This window comes from Anguilla rostrata, chromosome 19, assembly GCF_018555375.3.
Source record: "Anguilla rostrata isolate EN2019 chromosome 19, ASM1855537v3, whole genome shotgun sequence".
Classification (NCBI taxonomy): domain Eukaryota; kingdom Metazoa; phylum Chordata; class Actinopteri; order Anguilliformes; family Anguillidae; genus Anguilla; species Anguilla rostrata.
Window position 1 is genome coordinate 11,294,488 of NC_057951.1, and position 19,141 is coordinate 11,313,628.

At 47.0% G+C, this 19,141-nt stretch overlaps 1 protein-coding gene and 2 long non-coding RNA genes across 6 annotated transcripts; 2 read left to right on the forward strand and 1 right to left on the reverse strand.

The window, feature by feature from the left end:
• Window positions 1–964: 964 nt before the first annotated feature.
• si:zfos-932h1.3 (zinc finger protein 41) lies at window positions 965–6,662 on the reverse strand. Of its 4 annotated transcripts, none has more exons than XM_064319414.1 (9): window positions 6,503–6,662; window positions 5,254–5,456; window positions 4,855–4,935; window positions 4,660–4,755; window positions 4,446–4,556; window positions 4,009–4,132; window positions 3,283–3,853; window positions 3,129–3,202; window positions 965–2,588 (listed from the first exon to the last, which is right to left on the reverse strand). In XM_064319414.1, exons 1-9 carry the CDS (start codon window positions 6,534–6,536, stop codon window positions 1,120–1,122), a joined length of 2,763 nt encoding a protein of 920 aa, XP_064175484.1. In that variant the 5' UTR covers window positions 6,537–6,662; the 3' UTR covers window positions 965–1,119. The 4 variants fall into 4 exon arrangements, with proteins under 4 accessions (XP_064175484.1, XP_064175482.1, XP_064175481.1 ...); XM_064319412.1 differs by lacking the exon at window positions 6,503–6,662 and adding an exon at window positions 6,093–6,451 and having other exon boundaries at window positions 3,283–3,850; XM_064319411.1 differs by lacking the exon at window positions 6,503–6,662 and adding an exon at window positions 6,093–6,450.
• Window positions 5,667–18,399, forward strand: LOC135245975 (uncharacterized). The gene is made up of 3 exons (XR_010327476.1): window positions 5,667–5,800; window positions 8,083–8,146; window positions 16,889–18,399. It is a non-coding gene; the product is annotated as an uncharacterized LOC135245975 (long non-coding RNA).
• LOC135245976 (uncharacterized) lies at window positions 12,553–15,569 on the forward strand. The gene is made up of 3 exons (XR_010327477.1): window positions 12,553–12,624; window positions 12,719–12,831; window positions 14,017–15,569. It is a non-coding gene; the product is annotated as an uncharacterized LOC135245976 (long non-coding RNA).
• Window positions 18,400–19,141: the final 742 nt, after the last annotated feature.

The window sequence follows — 19,141 nt, forward strand, 5'->3', positions numbered from 1 at the left end:
TCCAGGATTTCCGCTTGCTTTGTTTATAAATAAAATAGTAGAAAACCGTTAATATGTTTCTGGCTTTTTAGAGGCTGTAGGAACATAACTCTTTAACATTGTTAAAGCAGAGAGACGGCAGACAATTTAAATTTTCTCGGACTAAAACCAGCGCAGAGAAGTTGGGGTCATTGCGAAATATGGCCGACAGACTGGCGACTCCCGGCGCACCATAGGTGTAATTACAGCGAGCATTTTTGATATTTTTTGGGGCTCATTTTAGTTTTAGGATCAGGGTCAGTTTTTTCGAGCCCTACCATATTTCACGTCTTTGCCTTGCCTTGCTCTTAATGAGAACATTCTTTAGTGTTTTAAAAAAATGAAAATGGCATTTTTTAAGAACGTGTCAAGGGGGTTATATATTCAAACAATATCACTTCAAGTTCACTGGCCTTTTGGAGTTAAAGATGAAGTACTCAGTTTTATGAAACAGAGGTCACAGCAATAACTCTGACGGTCAGACGGAACATACTAAATAGTGATTTTTTGGATAATGTTACTCAATGAACAATGAACGTTATCTATGATGAAAAATCTTCTCTTTAAAGCCTACAATCTTCAAAGGCGGTGTAAATATTGAACACAACACTACAAAACACGATTAGCTTTATATTCATCTTGCATTATTGTGGCTCATTTCAACTGACAACTAAGAGTTCTGTGATTACCTGTTCTGCTCCTGTGTTTTCTTGATCACAAACATTACATGATTTGGCATTTGAACAAGTTTTACATATTTTACAATCTACATTTAACAAACAATGCAAAATAGTGCAATCAGTTCCAGTACACTTCAGACAGCTTTCTTTATCTTAACACAGCTTACGTAAAAAAAAAAAAAAACATTTTTTTTAAATCCCTTTTTGAAAGATGCTGAAACATATCCTAATGTGCATTTAGCATTTACTGTACAGGTCTTTTAATTGTCTGTGATGCAGCAATTTTGATATGTCTTAAATTAGCCGGCTCAGAAACCGCATCAAACAGAAATCACGTTGTGAACACATCGTCACACAAACGTTCCTTGCCTATGTGTCCTATGTCTGTCCTCGCCATTCCTCAGAGGGAGGAAGGCCTGGCTCAGCTCTGCCCGACCGCGTGAGTCAGCTGGTGCGCCTTGGCGAGGCACGATTGGCTGAAGCCCTTGCCGCACTCGGAGCAGCGGAAGGGCTTCTCCTCGGCGTGCACCCTGGCGTGCCGCTTCAGCTGCGTGGAGCAGGAGAAGCTCTTGCGGCACTGCGGGCAGCCGTACGGCCTCTCGCCCGAGTGGCTCCTCTCGTGCCGCTTCAGGTAGCAGGACTGCGTGAAGGTCTTCCCGCAGAGCCCGCAGCCGAAGGGCCGCTCGCCCGTGTGGAAGCGCTGGTGCTTCAGGAGCTCGCCCGACGACAGGAAGGCCTTGCCGCACTGCGCGCAGCCGTAGGGCCGCTCCCCGGTGTGCACCAGCTCGTGCCGGTTGAGGCCCGAGCGGTCGGTGAAGGTCTTGTCGCAGCGGGGGCAGCGGTAGGGCCGCTCGCCGGTGTGGGTGCGGCGGTGCTTCAGCAGGGTGCCCTCGCGCTTGAAGCCCTTGCCGCAGTGGGCGCACAGGTAGGGCCGCTCCTCCGTGTGGCACTTCTGGTGCTTGGAGAGCTCGCCCAGCGAGAGGAAGCTCTTGCCGCACTTGGAGCAGAGGTAGGGCCGCTCGCCGGTGTGGATGCGCTCGTGCCGGGCCAGGATGGGCAGGCGGGTGAAGCGCTTGCCGCAGTGGGAGCAGGGGAAGGGGCGCTCGCCCGTGTGCGTCTGCTGGTGCTTCTTCTCGCCGGTGGCCGAGCGGAAGGTCTTGCCGCAGAGGGCGCAGCGGTAGGGCCGCTCGCCGGTGTGGCTGCGCTGGTGCCGCCGCATGTCGGACGGGCGGGTGTAGCTCTTGTCGCACTGCGGGCACTTGTGCAGCCGCCGCACGGCGTGGGTCTGCCGGTGCTGCGAGCGCTCCAGCAGCGAGTCGAAGCTCCGCCCGCACTGCCGGCAGCCGTAGCGCCGCCGGTCCGGGTGCACCTGCTTGTGCCGCGCCAGCTCGGCCGCGGAGCCGAAGCTCTCGCCGCACTGCGCGCAGTAGAAGGGCAGCTTGCCCGCGTGCGTGCGCTGGTGGCGCGTCAGGTCCCAGGCGGTGATGAAGCGCTTGGCGCAGCGCGGGCAGTGGAACGGCCGCTCCCCCGTGTGCGTGCGCTCGTGCCGCGTGCGGTCCGACGGCGACTTGAACAGCTTCCCGCACTGTGAGCAGGCGTGGCTCCGCGGGCCGCTCGCCTCCGGCTTGGCCGGGACGGGAGGCGGGCTTTCGGGGGCGGGGCTGGGGGCGGGAATGAAGGCGGGGCCGGGGGCAGGGGCGGGGGCAGGGGCAGGACGGGCAGCGCCAGGAGGCGCTGGGTTTTCTGCTTTACGGTCTCCGGCCCACACGAACTCCTTGTACTCCTCTGGGTGAGCCGTCTTGATGTGCTGGTAGAGGTACCCTTCGTCCGAATGAAAGACCAGGCACTTAGAGCAGGCAAAGACCCGCGCGTTCGCCTCCAGGGTCCAGCCTACGGAGAAAAGACAAGAATGAAATGGACAAATAAACAGGAACCAGAGCTGATTAAAAAATAACAAATTAACACATATAAGTACACACAGAACATCTCTGAAAAGCAGGTTAGAAATGAGCTATCCCTGATAACTACAATAACAGAGAACAAATACCAAATAAGGGAAATTTAATGAATGGTAATTGATTAAAAAAAACATTAAGACAGCAAAAGAACAAACATTTCCTTTTATTAGCGAATTTCAGCACCCTGGATAGCACTCATGCAAGCACAGTGAAACATTACTTCATGAACGCACCTGTTAGAATTGCTGGTCTACTGCAGCTAGATCTTCAGAAACTACCATAACGTCCTGATCTTGTATCCAGTTATCACGCTACTATTGCCTGACCTGAACACATGTAACTCATATATAAAAAGATGGTGCCTGTTGATGGTGGGGATTGGGGAATATAATCATTTTACTAAAGCTGGAATAGTCATGGCATCCTGAATCCAAACTGCACAGAGAGGAAAGAACGTGAAACATTACTTCACCTGCATCCCCATTCCTGTGTGAGAAATTTCGGGCTCCATTCATGTTTCTGGAACAGGGCGACAAATAACACATTCTGCATTTCAAAAGAGCTCGGAGAATTATCAGACAAAAGACACACGTTCTCCAGTACCCCTCCACCCCGCTTTCTCTTACCCTTTCTCCTGTGACTCGGGGAGGCATTTCAGGGTGATCACCAAGCTGTTCCCCGTCTTCTTGTGTGTTACAACCGCCCCCTTCCACGGCCACAGCCTCGCCTCGCTGAGGGTCGCGCCAGTTTGGGGTGTGTGACTTATGTCATTACCGCCACTCGGTTCCTTCCTCTCGTTTTCCTTCTCTCCGTCCCTCTGCTCATTCTCGTTCCTCTCGCTCTGTCCATCGTTCTCTGTCTCTTCACATTTAGTGTCCATTCCTCCATCCTCAAGGTTCATCCCTCCATTCTCTGCCTCTTCTGCCACCGCCGTGCCCTCCTCCCTCTCTTCTGCGCCCTCACTTAAGCCTACACTGGTCCTCAGCTCAACCTCCACCCCCGCGTAATCCGTGCTGTCAATCAAACACTCCGACACCACGTCTTTGCTGAAAGAGGAGGAGCTTAAAACAGCAATAGAGCTGTGCGCAGATTCTGACTGGCCCCCAGAGTCGGTCTGCTCAGATGTGATCACAACCCCCGACAATGAAGGGAGAGACAGAGATGAGACGATGCAGTCATCCATGGAAGGGAGAGCTACTGAGAGAGAGAGAGGAATTCTCAACTATTTTCATGTCCATTAAAAATTCTAAAATTCTATTGTTCTCTAACCGCTAATTTAAAAAAAAGTTGAAATACTGTATCATTAATACATTTCTGCTCTCATTTATATACATCATATAACTGAGACCTACCATTTGTGGTGAACTGTCCAAAGCATTTGTGGTGCTGAAGCAGAGTCTTGAGCTGCTGTTGATGAGAAGCAAACTGCCCACACTCCTCCAGGCCTGTGGAAGCAGCACTGAGCAAGGATGCTGTCTAAGTGAGAGACAGGGAAAGAGGGGGAGAGATGGGTAAAGGAGTCCACCTACTCCTTATATGCCCAGGGACATGTTCATGAGAATTGGATTTGTGTTAATCCTTCATTCATTTTGGCTGATCCTTAAAAAGTGATGAGATCCTATATAAACTCATTGGGAATCGGGGGACCACTACAGTATCTGGACTCCACATCTCCACCTGGTTGTTGCCAAGCATGCAATTATGCTTATGATGTTAGCATTTCATACAGTTATTAGCAAAGTCATTTCTCAGGTAGGACCATGTACAGTTTGTCACTCTCTGGTGGTACCTGAGTAAGATCTGGTACTGGCAGCAGGTGCTCCAGTCTGGAGAAGAACTCCCACACCAATGTCTGCAGAGTGGCATCATACTTTGGCCCAAATTCCACTGGGAACACCTCCTGAGAGAGGAGAGGAGTAAAGATAATTTTAAAGAATCCAAAAAAAAAAAGAAACTGCACGAATGAGGAAAAAAAAACACGATGATAAACTTGGGAATCTGACCTGGAAAAACTGCTCTCTCTGTGCTGGGTTCTTCAGCAAGGTCTGCACCAGCTCCAGGAAATTTGCGTCCGACACTTCAGATTCTGCTTCACTCACCTGGCAAACACAGCACATTGGCCACACAGGTAACTGTCAATTACAGCAGCATGGATCAGCCGCTGCTTTCTCAATATTTTGGCTCTGTTTCATTATTACCTGGGCCTGGATCCTGTCTACATGGGCCTGTATGGTCTGTGGGTCTGCCAAGTGCTCGCTGCGACACAACTCCAGAATTAACTGAAACAGCCAATCAAGAGTCAGCGCTACTGCAAGTGAGGACCGCAGTTCAGTTTGTCTCCATTCTACACTTTCAAAGCTCCTCCCCCTCCAATGCTCTCTACAACCTCACGGCCCTCCCACATCTTCATTTCGCCCAATTACCTCTCTTGCTTTTCACACCCCAAACCCTCCTCCATCATTTCAGTGCTGGGCTTCACAGGCCTTTACAAAGCATTTAATTAAACTTATTGTAGAACCATGTATACAATCTCACCTATTTTTTCCCTCCATTCTTATCATTTCTTCTACCCCCTCCCCCCTTTTTCCCCCTCTCACCCTTGTTTGCAGGCCTTGGATGAGCTGGGCCCTTTGTTTGTCAGTCAGAAGTTCTGGGACTGTCTCAGTCACCAACGTCACAAACTCCTCCAGCTTCCCATAATGCATTATTTCTCCCCGCTGTGTCATTTGCCACATGGCTGCACAGGCCAAGCGTAGCGGTGGAACCAAGAGGCGTATGGAAGAGAGAGGAAGATGGGTATCTGTAAAAATAAAAATTAAAAAAAGAAAGAATAAAGAAACGTGTTGGGGGAAAAAACTAGAAATGACAGGGATAGAGAGGAATAGCACTGTGTATGAAGGACAGCACAATGACATCCAAATCGTCTAACCAATATTTTACTTTTCCTGGGAATTACCGCCAGGATGTAAGCAGGAACTATCCACCAATCAGACACGCCCCTCACGCTACCTTGAGCTATGAATACCGGAAGAAGCATGCCCCATGAAAATGCTTCAGCCACAGAACATGTTCAGAGCCCAGCAGTCCCAACCATACAGCACAAGAGTGAACTGGTCCCAACCACTTGGCAGTCCATTCCGAAATGTAAGCGTATTCTGAGGTCGTCCAGCGTCATACTGTTGGCCTATTTGGGAGGCTAACTATCATAGGTAACTACAGCATAACTATCTCGTTAGCATTACTCTCAAATAGCCGTTTTATTCATACAAGTTATAACAACCATACGTTGTAGTTCTTTTTTTATAAGCATTTTTAACGCTTATAAACGTGTAACTTTGCAAAGTGGTTACAGCGGTTTACCAAACTTTTAGCCTGTGGAACCGTTTGTTCGTCAGCTAATGACATGAATTTAAGGTAGGTGTAAAAGCAGAAATACCTGTAAACAGACCGCAATATGATTCCAAGATACATCTAGCCTCGGAGTAGTCAAAACGTTTGCACATCAATAAAAAAAATCACGTCCTGTTTTCTGCTGTAATTAAATGACGCTGGAACAGCTCAGTTGCAGCTTGCAGGTTCCTGGTAACATTGCCATTAAAACTAATAAATGAACACGCAATGAAGTAGTCCACTAACGTCATTTTATCTGGGCAATACGCTAACTCAGTGCCAGACAGGTAGCAAGTTAGTAACTGTAATAATGTTACGAAATGAAGTGACAACACGCATTTTCTGTTTTATGATCAAGCTCGCCAACAATACTTGACACCAAGGAGGGTTAATAGTAATAGTTTTTTAGCTGCCTATAGTCTAGTGGTAACTATCGTTACAGTAGTGTGTCATTACCTGCATTGCTATCTGAGAAACAATCAGTTTCCATCGCTGCAGATCCTTTAACGATTACTGAACATAAAACTCAAGAAAATATACAGAATTTAAAAACGAAAACTCGTGCCCAACCGCCGATAACAACCATTGACAGTGAAGCTGAAAAAATGGCCGCATACTTCCGGTGTCGAAGTGTCGACGTATCAAAATAAAAGTTCCTCCACTAACGTTTGAGCTTTTAAGTCAATAAGGACATTTTATATAGAAATTAGTTATGTGTCAAACTGATCATATTTCAAACGGTTTGCCTTAATATTTTCATCATCATCGTACCCATCTGGTTGATTCTTATTTTAAGCACCTTAAATGGCTTACAATAGACAAAAGAGTCATGCAGATTACTATGAGGATTACATATAAAATTGTAAATAACTCCAAGTTATTTGGTAAATTATTTTACTCGCATCAGAGACATTATTGTGCAAGCAGTGTCAGTCTCACTAATTTTGTCCCTTGTACATTCAAGAGCCCAATGGGGAACAATACCTTTTTGTACAAGCAGTCCAGTGCAATATACTTCCCTCTGAATTGAAATCATGTGCATCCAAGAATAATTTTGAGTTATCCTTAAAAAGATGGCTATTAAATACTGTGTTTTTATCATATAATCTGCCAATCTGCCAGTACTTTTTGTCATATCTTATTTTGTCATATCTTTTTGTACTGTGTTGTATTGGATGTTTTGTCATGTCTACATTTGAATGTTAGCGGACCACAATGGAAATAAGCCTGCTGGCTTTCTTGTGTTTCTATCCTCAGCAATTTTTATAGGATTACTGTCTGCTAGGCAGTCTTATGAAATCTCAGTTTTAAATAGTCTCATTCATTCATTCATTCATTCATTCATTCATTCATTCTATTTACTCTGTGGATGGACGACCACTGTTGTAGTTACGAATGTAAAACAGCTGCACTACTCCGAAGAGTCAGTAGAGGGCTCCTGGGACCATGACAGAGGTCAACTTACTCTTCCCTCACTTTTAACCTTTGTTATCACTTTTATGTAATTTCATACACTTCTTTGTCGTTTGTTTGTGCTTACGCATTGTGCTTCTGCCCAGGCATTAGGATGTAGTGTGTTTAGTCCCTTTAGGTCAAACTAAAACACTAACAATGGTCAGAATGGGCCATTGGCATAAACACTCAGTGTTTAGGGCCACAAACATCCCTGGGCCGCACAATTCTAGTTTAAGTAGTGTGTGTGTGTTTACACTGGAGCATTTTGGGGCCACAACCGCATTTATGTTTAGGTCCACCAAAACTCTAGTGCTGGCTCTTGACAATGGCACTCATGAGCCTGTGTGAAGTTGTGTGTCAGCCTTCTTCGAGGGAAACACAAATCAGCATCAGTCCCTGTGAGCATCTCTTCATGCGACAGAGTAAAACAAAAGACTTGTAAGAGGAGAGGAAGTGACAATGATAAAGATAAGGTTGTGCAATGCATTTCGGAGGCTTGTGTGATGACTTCACTGATTGCGTTGCTGTTCTGAAATGTGTTCTGGTGGTCTTACTTTCACATTTCTTTTGGGCTAATTCAGGAGGTTACCTTCCATGCAATGAAAGGACTGCTGCTGTCATCGTTTCTTCCAAGGCGTCAGAGAGGTAAGGCTAATCATAGCATTGCAACAATTTGTCCACCAGGAGGTGACCTTTCCTTACGATCGAGACGCATACATGACAAACACAATGACTATACAAATGAATGAGTGTGTAGCAGTGCTGAATCCACATATCTGAGACCAACTCTTTCTACTGTTGTAATGCTAAATGAATCCAACAAACAGCCCCAGGCATAGGAAATCATCTAAATAGCGCTGAGCCAGCTGTTGTGTGAACTGCTTCAGTAAATCCAGTGTGAAGTGTAAATGTTAGTTCTTTGAGGGTGGCCTTTGAATTGTCTCCCACAGCTAATAAAGAGTAGAGTTTAACAGTGCAATCTTTGGAACAACACTGTAATTAGAGGTCAAAGTTCCATTTTAGCACGCCTCCCTGGACATAAGCACAATCGATGGCAGTGTCGTGGGGCAAAGTTGTTTCGTGTTTATAACTGGCTGAAACGCCTCTCTTCGCCGCGCAGGAAGTGATTGTAGCCTGGTTTCTGTTCAGAGACCATTTCACGCCTAGCTGACTGCTGCCGCATAAAACAGTAGGCTATAGGATCCGAGAGTATGTGCAGTGCAGAAAGCAATGATCAAGCAGCCATTTGAGAGAGAGAATGGCCTTTCCCTGGGGGAAATCAAAGCTAGCATCCTGTTTGTTTGTTTAGCGATTTTACCTGGGATGGATGTGTTTTTTTTTTTTTACTCTGGTTTTTAATCACTTTGTCTTCATTTGTGTCTCCAGTGTTGGCCAAATTTCCCAACTCGAATGTGTTGTGGGCCACAATAAAAAAAATATAGGACTTTTCCATTTTAATTTAAATTTAAATTTAAATTAGCAAATGCACACATACACATATACACACACATGTGCGGACGCATGCACACACACACGCACACATTTCTTCCTCCTCTCTTCCTTCCCCCCTCTATGCTCTCTCTGTTGCTCTGCCCTTGTGCCCTCTGCCCTGAAAACATGCTCAGTTCATGCTTATATCTCTCTCTCTCTCTCTGTCTTTCCTTCCTTCTTTCCCCAGAAACAAGGTGTTGTTAGAATTCCCCTAGATAACACACAGCATACACGATCAGTTTCATGTCTTCATAACAATCTGTGTTCCAAAAACTATTGCAAAACACATCAACCTGACATAACCGGTTTCTAAGACTCAAAATTAGAATGAATGATGACAAAGATTCTGATTGGATCTGTTCCGATGGGCCTGGTGTCCGAAGGCAGGCACTGCGTTCATCCGTCCGTTTCTTTCGATAAGGGGGGGCTGCTCTACCCATTCTGTTTGTACATGAGTCTTGTGACAGGGCCCTGTGGCAGCCCCCTTCACCAGCGTAATTTTGTTTAGGATGTTGATTGAGGGAACTGAAATAAAATATCTTTCTTTGTTTACTCTTCCTGTTAGGCATCTGCTCATGTTATCTGCTTCCTATGTGATGGCTGGTTTCTTCATGTCTGAGTGGCTTTCAAAAGCAAGTTTATTAGCCACAGTGGCTACCCTGCGTTTACTGCTGAAACAGGGTGTAGTTTGAGGCTGTGACCACCTCAACCCAAAAGTGATGTGAGAGGAATGCTCAGGTGTTAGGAGGCGGGGCTAAATATCCTCTCAACCCCTTGCTGCACTGAGGTGCTGATGTTAGGGAGCGGGACTAAATAATCCCTCATCACTTTGCTACTCTAAGAGGCTTGGTCTGTGCATTGACCAGTGTCGGTATTCGAGCCCAGAGCCCAGGCTTGAGGCAGTGCTTTATACTGCTCAGTCTGTATCGGTAAAGGAGCCTCAGTGGGGACATATGGCCTCTTCTTGTCCTTATATTCTGTAGTGTTCTGTGCAAGCACATACCAGCCCCCCAGCTCAGGGGTCGGTCGCCACCCTGGGGGTGTGTGGAGGTCCAGGAATGCAATGTGAACTTTGTTAAAACAACAGGAGCAGCTGGTCCTTATGGCTACACACTATAGCTCCCCCCCCCCCTCCCCACCAGCTCCGTGTTCCGAGAAGGAATGTCCAGCCGCATTGTCTGTCACTTCCTTTTGAGGAAACCCGCCTCGTTAAAAAGGTGACAAATTATCGGCGGTTGCGTAGTAAAGCCTTCCCAGCCACAGTAAGCCCCCCCCCAGCCCAAATCCCCTATCCCGGAATTTTGCTGCCAAACGCTAGTGGGGGGGAGGGGGGATGGAGGGGGGAAGAGAGGAATGGGGTCAAAGATGAAGAGGGATGTCAGCGAAAGCTCCGGCCTCCGGCGGTCACACAGGTGCATGCTGGGGATTGTGCGCTTTTGTTTAGCGGCGTTTCTTCCTCTCCGCGTGATGCCGGAGCCCCCCGTCGAAGCGCGGGCGACGTTGACCTTTGGAGCCTCTTCCCTGAATGGCGGTACGACCCGGCAGCCTCGCTCTGACCATCAGAGACGCGTGACGCATTCACTCCCCTTTGGGCTGAAATGGCACCGCGTGACGCTCTGCACCGGGTGGTCACTGGTTCGGATCCCAGGTGGGCCGCTATCGGTGTTGTACACAGGTGTTGCCCCCATGAGCAAAGTTACCTAGGTTACCTAAATCACTTAAGTAGTTTCACATTACCTTTCTGCAACACATTTGTGCAGCTGGATTGCGTACACAGGGATATATGCCCAGCGGAAAGCTCCCGTAACACTTGAAGGTAATGATTTGCAGGCAGCCCTTGGGAAAAGACAGGAAAGCTAAAGACTGAAGGTTTTTTTCTGTACTGAAGCATGTGAGCCTGACCCATGACACATACAGATATCAGCCTGGACTGAGGCAAGATTCTAAAGTTCAAGCAAACACGCTATACAGTTTATCGCATTTTTTATGGACTTCCAGCATGTATATCGTTAATAATAATCGTAAAAGTGATCTCAGGGTCATTCCATGATAAGTGTTTGCATGAAAAGTAAGTCGGGTCAAGGCATTCTGCTGTACTGTTAAACAGGGCAATTTTTTTCAAAAATGGCTGGGCCTGATTACAGTATTGTACTGTCTTCAGTCTGCATGTAAATTTGTCAGCCGCCCTATATTGGATCAGTTCTGATTTGTGTACTTCAGTGAGTAGGTACATACGTATATATCATACATATCTATGTGTGATTTGTGTGCTTTGAATAGGTGTTTGGAAGTGTGTACTCTGAGGCAGTGTGAGCGGTCAGCTGGCAGAGAGCTGATCAGGTAGAGATGTGCTGGAGGGTGAGAGAAGGTCACTGATTGGTCATTAGTGTGGGGGCGTGTGACCTGCAGGCTGTGACCTCAGCAATGTTTAGCAACACTGTGGGTTATGTAAGGGAGCCATGCCAGCGTAATAGGGCTCACCCTGTGGTACAAAACAAACTGGCTTGTACTGGTGTGACACTCTCTTTCTCAACCCTGCACCCTGCAGAGTGAGTCTTCCACAGGGAGGCTCGTTTTCAGGGCTTGTAGACCTCATCTTTCATAGTGAAGTACAGTGTGTCTTGCACATTATAGCCTGTCTTTCACAGTGAGGCGTGTTTTCTCAGTGAGGGAGGCTGGTCTTTCACAGGGGAGGCAGGAGCCCAGAGCAAGCAGGGGTGATGTTTGTTGAAGTGAAGAGAGACCCCAACCTTATTTGACCTTATCGCTTGACGAGAGCGACAAGTGGAGTGGTAGTGCTTGACCTCAAAGTGGAAAGAGGGCTATGAAGGAGCTAAAATCAGTGGCAATTGTGGCTCAGCCTCTGCTAACCTAACTGCCTTGACATGTTATACACTTTTAATCATCCAAGGTATGCAGATAGCAGCCTTGAGGTAAATTAATTTTTAAAGTAAACATGATGGATGTATCCATGCTACTCAATCCTGTTTTAATAGAAGAAACAGTAATCTCTGTATGTACTGTATGTATGTATGTATGCATGTGTGTAAGTATTATGTATGTATAGTCAGAGGGAGGGAGAGAGGGCCCCACTGTACTCATTGGTAAGCGGAAGGATAGGAGGGAAGACTGTCTGGCCCCAGATAACCCTACAGACACACAGCACTAGGACATGGAAAAACAGCATCATTATCACTTTCAGCTTCCTTTTGGCTGCCTTATGGATATATGTATGTGTGTGCATGTGTGTGCGTGTGTGTGCGTGTGTGTGCGTGTGTGTGTGTGCGTGTGTGTGTGTGTTAAACACACTGCCGCCCTCCTTTAGATTAGAAATGCACCCATTTCTCAGTGTGTCTTGTTGGCTGAGATAAGCGTCCTTTGGGCCTCATTTCCTGACAGTCAAAGGGCCCCTCTGGGCCAGAGTCTGATACATCTTCTTATTTCTTAATATTACTCCAGCAAGAAAATAAAGTTTTACTGGCACCATAAAAATGTGCTGTAAATTCATAGGAACGTAATATGAATGACTTTGCTTCATTAAGATGATCTCTCTCTCTCTCTTGTTTGATTGCAATGGATTGGCAGTCTGTCCAGGCTCCAGCACCCCCTGCAACCCTGCCCAGGATAAGCGGGTATAGATAATGGATGGATGGATGAATGCTGTTTGTTTGAAAGCATCCACCAAAGCCCCAGGGATGTGACTTATTCTCTCTGTGGCCATTCCAGAATATTTCCTCTTACCCTGAAGCTGTCGCGATGTGCAGAAGCGCTTATTGCGTATGCTTACGCCATGCCCCAGTCATCCGTCGCCGTTGGAGACGCGTGAGGAGCTCCGGCAGGTATGCAGAGGAACCGCTCCTATGTGAGCACACTGGCCTCGCATGGATTCACACCACAGCCAATCAAATTGCGTGCAGGGCACCTTCTGAGAAGTGCCAAACCGTTTAACTGTCAGCGGGGGTGTGGGGGGGGGAGTCTGAGTGTTGAGAATGCCGTTGCACAGGTTGTCGAAGTCCAGTCGGAGATTGCAGGTGATGTCATTGGGGAAGTCACCACAAAGGCACAAACAGTGCTTCATGGCGCCTGATTCTGGAAACCTGATGTTCCTGATTGTAACCACTTGTCAACAAGCGTGTTGAGTTACAGCGTACAAGTTATTTTTGGGATTTACATATCTGTTGGAATCTAAGCATCACATCCACGGAAGATTTTTCACCTTTGCTCTAGTATTTAATGTGCCCTGTGTTAATAAGCCTGAAACTCACCTGGCCAAATCTCATCAAAGAGGCAGCACTCATTGAGGCTAATGTCCGTGCTATTACAGTAAAACTGTCATATTCCGCCTGGATCATATTTGGGCTTTTAGAATTTTATAATTCATTTTTTTTTTAGTTGAAGGTATGTTCAGCTTTGATATCAGCACAGTGACAATGCGTTGAGTTTTCGGTGCGTGGAACAATGCTTGTCCCGGGTGCTCAAGGCCGGGCGTGACACGGTGTTCCTTCTCTTTTCTGGCGCTGATGCTGAGCTTAGATGAGCTGAATGGCATGTTCTTGCCATCGTGTTCCTAAGTCACATGAGAGCAGGCTGACTGAACACCGATTCCAATCTAATTCTTCCGTTCTGCGCAGGAAGAACCGAGCGAATGCCACGAAGGAGCTTTCTTCCTCTCGTATTTGTAATCTGGCGTAAGCGTAGACGTTCTGACCCAACCTCTTCTGTCCGTACTCTGTACTTAGCCACGCGGGAATGTCTGATCTGAGGGCTTAGAAAACGCACACTCTGCCATTTACGTGTTGAGAAATCACCGTTTCTTCTTCCTCCTGCTTTTCTGAAAACCGTATGACTTCACTTCCTGTCGTTGCAGTTACATCGTTGGTATGGTATCTCGGTTCATAGCAATGGCCTTTGTCATGTGTTCTAGCACTTGCTGCTCTGGTCTGATGGCAGATGGTGGGGTTGGGCGGGGGGTTGGCTGTGCCGTAATCTCGAGGAGAATCTCTTTTGTGGCACCGTTCCCTCAGCTGATGACAGCCGAGCCAGATTCCTGAGCGGTGACCTGGAGCCCGACTGACCGTCTCGGGAACGCTAGGAATGGGATCCTGAGCGGAAACGTGCGGAACTAGGCGTGCGCTAACAAACATTCCCAACCTGCTGGCTGTCTGACAGAGCAATCAACAGGGTGGTTAGAAATGCCAACAGCCCGTGCCAAGACTTACTCTTCAGTGTTAAGACCTCTGGGCGAACTGTTCAGCTGCATCTGTTCTGTTATAACTTACGTGATAAATAGTTAAGGTATATAAGGTAATAAGCTCTCTGAGTTTCAGCCTTAATGAGTCATGCAGAGCTTATCGCAGCAGCTGATCAGTATGCAGTTCAGTATAGCAGCTGATGGAGATTAAAGGCTTGTTTCTCTTTTTTTGCATTGTGTGTGTGAGAGGCAGGCTTGTGCAGGCTCTTGACTGAGAGAAGCAGAAGGAGTGTACACTCCAGGTACAGACATCCGTACCAACAGAATGACTTATGCGAAGTGTGTATCTGGTCATTTTCTGACATTTTTCCACGTGTTTTTAGCAGTTTAAAGTCATCGCTGAATGTTCGGTGCTCTGAAAAGATACATGAGTGGTGGCAAGTGCTAAACTACATGTTAAAGTATTATCTGGCATAATTTAATTATTATTCTCACAGATACTACTTATCAGTGCAAGTTATTCTAAATCTGATCCCGACACATGGATTGTGCCATGTTGACAACGCAACATTCCGTAGATATGAAAACGAGAGAAGATATAATCACAACAAAAACGGATGAAAGATAATATCGAACAATAGCTTGTTTTTGCCAAGGTATCCCAAGGTGCACCGGCTGAACGCTGCCAAGGCAACAAAATGTGGCACCAAAGCCTGAGTTCGGCTCAGCTGGGAGAGTGGTGGCCGCAGACGCAAGGTAAAATGAACCAAAAAGCAGGAGATTCTCATCAGACCAAGACCAAGTTGTGCTTTAAAGGACAAAAGTGATATAACCCTCCCCCTCTCTTAAGAACCTCCCTCTATTCTAGATCTTGCACAATTAATCTATGATTTGGGGAGAAGTTTGGCCTCTGCCTTTAAAAAATAAAAAACGTCATGTTGGTCTGGGTCACTTGAGGACAAAAACATCCTTTCAGGGGAACAATGAAAATAATCCCCTCACGACGGCCATTGTCGGGACAGCGAGCATCGGCGCTTTGTGCGGCAGTTGGGAAATGAACTGGAGGGATGAATGTACCATGTGACCCGGCAGCAGCGGCACACAGCTCTCAGCTCTCTGTGGCCTGACCCAGAACCTCTAAACATCGTGTTCGCATACGGAGCCAAAAATGAGGATTTGATGTATCCGAGGATAATAATGTGTGCAAAAGGTTTTCTCACGAGACTCTTTCCTACGTCTGACACCTGCTAGCACACTTTTAGCTTTATTTTTCACTGCGCCACTTGCCTAGCAACCAACACCTCCACTGGTTTTATTTCGGAGTAGTTTTGTAACAACGTACATTCTCGGGTATTTTTTTCCCCATCGCTAAACACTGACCGTCTGCGTGCACACACACACATACATGCGCACACGCATGCACATACACACACACAGACATGTGCACATGCACGCGCACACACACACACACACACACACCTGTAGTCCTTGTGAATAATTCACCTGTGTGTTGCTGCCTGAGCAGCGAGGTCAGGCTCAGCGGATGTCTCTGAATCATTCATACTGAAGCAGTGGGGCTCCAAAAAATTACCGCCCAAGCCCTGGCAGAGAAAGGTCATTTCGCTTTTACCCAGACTCCCAAAACCTATTCACTAAACGGCTCCGAGGTTATGCTTCAGCTATCCAGTTAAAATGTGCTTGTTTCTTACATGTGTTTTCTCCAGCACTAATTTTCAAGACAAAGTTCACAAGCCTATTTAAATAGTTAATGAAGAAGAATAGCAAGCCAGCGACACAGGAAAGGATTGTTAACACAGTGAGTCTGACAGGAAGTATTGTTGTTAGAATCAAGTGGATTTGCATTATATGAAGGTTTTTAGTGTGTACGCATATCCAGAGTGACTCACCTCGTTATTTTAATGTAGTCAATTAATACAGCCGGTTATTTATCGAAGCAATTCGAGTTAAGTACCTTGTTAAAGGCACAGCGGCAGCACCCCACCTGTAGATCAGACATGCCACTCAAATTAGTTCTTGAACCAGTATACTTTAAAAAAAAGGAAGTACTTTTCAAATTTATCCAGGCAGGTCATTTGAGAACAAATTCTGTGCTACGCTGCCACCTCGTTTGCATAGTCAAATGTCCTGATCCACGTATTCAGCTGTGATGTCAGCCTAATCTGCTCTGGTAAGAAGGGAGCAGGCCATTGAAATGGTGACTGAATTAGCTGTCATTTATGTTTGAATTGTAGTCCCTGAGAGTCAGTAGCCTGCATTGGCAACACTGTGTTCATTCACCTGCTTCATTAGCAGTGATGTCACTGACAGAGAGGTTGCATAAGGCCGGATTCTGAGAACACCCATCCCATTCCTGGGACTAATTCAGTAATGGCTGATGAAGGGGAACTCCAGCCAAAAAAGCAGCCGAGGTATAATGCAATAGGTTGGTCCTCACCTTAAGAATAATTTATGTATCCTGTTTATAGGAGTGTCAGATATCAGACTGTAGTCCACAGGGCGGAAAATGTATAGAGCCAAGGTGTAAAGCCATATCTTTGAGTGTCTGTGTGTGCTGTGCTGTGTGTGTGTGTGTGTGTGTGTGTGTGCACGTGTATGTGCGTGCGTGCATGCATGCACGTGTACCAAGGTTAGTTTAGAGTGAGCACAACCATTTTGGTTCTTTTTTTCCATTTTCCTCTCATCAGCCGAGTCACAGTCAAAGTGGGGAAATGGATTTCTCCAGCACGTGGCCACTGTCCGAAATAACCCCGCTCTGCGCGGGCGTCCCCGGCAACCCCGGCGTGTTCCAGAACACACGCTGAAACCGAAGCCGCTGCTGTTCGGCCCCAGCAAGAGAATATGAGAAGAAAAAAAGAACTCTGGAAGCGAGATTCCCCCCCCCTTTTGCCTAATATTTGAGATTACCTCAAAAAGAAAAAAGAATGCAGCTAAGTTCCGTGAGTTCTTCAATCGGTAAAGAAAAAAATGAATGGGTGATAATGCCTGGCAGTGATTCTGTGAAATGTGTGGGAACAAGGGGCCCAGCTGGGGGGCGGGTGGGCGGCGGTTTTTTTGGGGTTTTTTTTGGCTTTGCCACTTCGGGCAGGACGCAGGAGTCACAGACGCCCCTCCGGACTTCACAGACAGAGATGAAAGCGCTCCGGACGCGCGGTACCGGCGCAGACCCGCCGCCGGCGGCCAGGCCGAGTCACGGCGGGCCTTTGGATCGTCCGTCTTCAAAGCCCCGGCTTCGCTCGCCCCGGGGGCCGCGGCGGTGGCGCCCGCGGGCCTTCTGATAGCTCTCAACAGTTCAAAGGAACCGCGGTTGTGCACGCTAACGGCTAACGCGCCGTCTGACCTGATGAGTCTCCCAGCACAGCGCAGTCTCTGTCACATGAACCACCATGTTTGTTTTCCAGCCAAAGGAATACCTTTATTAAGTGTTTTTTTTTTTTGCCATGTGGACAAAACATAATCTCGTTTTTCAGGCAAATATCCTCCTGTCTACATTTATTTATTTTTTATTAATATTTTTTTTAAATCTCATTTCTCTCTGGCCGCAGTGAGAAATCAAATCTCATGACGCAGAGCATCAGTCATTCATAAGGAAGACCAACACAAACTGAGTCACATTTACATCCAGAGGCGTTGGGGGGGGGGGTTTAAATGGGTTTTCTGCTGGTTATTTGTGCGCTGAAATTACCGGAAAAATGCAGTGAATGAAGTATCGTGTGCTGCTGGACGGAATGTTCCACATATTTTATTGTTGTAACCAGCCATAGATTAGATGATAAAACCATAACATCCATTCATCGATACTCTGATAAGCCGAGGAAATGTTCCTTTCGCCTGCAAAAGGAGGTTTCGCTACGTGGCTGTCACCTGTTAACTGAGGCATGCGCGTGTCCACACATCAGAAGTATAGCCCAAAGCGCTACGCAGAAAAGCAATTAAAATGGAGACACGAAACAAGGCAGCACGTTTCATAACATAGGGTAAGAATGGATTTGATCAAATCAGTTTAGCGAGTCGGTGGAGTGAATTAGCTGAATTGCAGAACGAAACGTCCCCGGCTCTTGTATCGGCGAGGGAGAGGAGGGCCTGTTCCGCTCACAGATGAAGAGGATCTCATTACTGAGAGGAAAGGGCTCCTCTGGGCCAGGGTCTGATATCTCTGCTTATTTCATCATATATTCCTCTGGAGAGAAAATAAGGGTTCACCTGCACAACCAAAATCTCTCTCTCTCTCTCTCTCTCTCTCTCTCTCTCTCTCTCTCTCTCTCTCTCTCTCTCTCTCTCTCTCTCCTCTCTCTCTCTTCTCTCTCTTTCTCTCTCTCTCTCTCTCTCTCCCCTCTCTCCTCTCCTCTCCTCTCTCCTCTCCTCTCCCTCTCCTCTCCCTCTCTCTCTCTCTCTCTCTCTCTCCCTCTCTCTCTCTCTCTCTCTCAATTTCAAGTTGCTTTATTGGCATGACACGCGCAGTGTTGCCAAAGCAAGAGTTACAAAGAACAGTAATAACAAAAAATAGACAAATAACCTACCTGCCAGTAGGTGTTTACATCTTACAATCTCTCTCCCGTCCTCCATATCTCTCTCTCTCTCTCCCTCCCTCTCCCTCTCCCTCCCCACAACACCAAAACACCACACGTGTTCTGCCAGCCGATAAACCGGTTTGGACGGGTGTGAGGTTCTCTTTGTTACTGTGCAATAATGGCCGTGGTATGTGAAAGATCCCCCCCCCCCCCCACGATCACTGGGTGCCCCCCATTCACTGAAACAGAATATTCATGAGACGCAGTTCCCTCTCAAGCTTTATGGGAATAAAGGATTGGGAAGGAGGAAGGAGAGAGAGGGTACACCAGAGAAAAGAAGTTCCTGATCCCTCCGCAGTGGACTTCATCTGAGCTCTTCATCTGGCATCGACAGCCGCGCCGACAGAAACGTTCCCGCTGAAAGTGTCA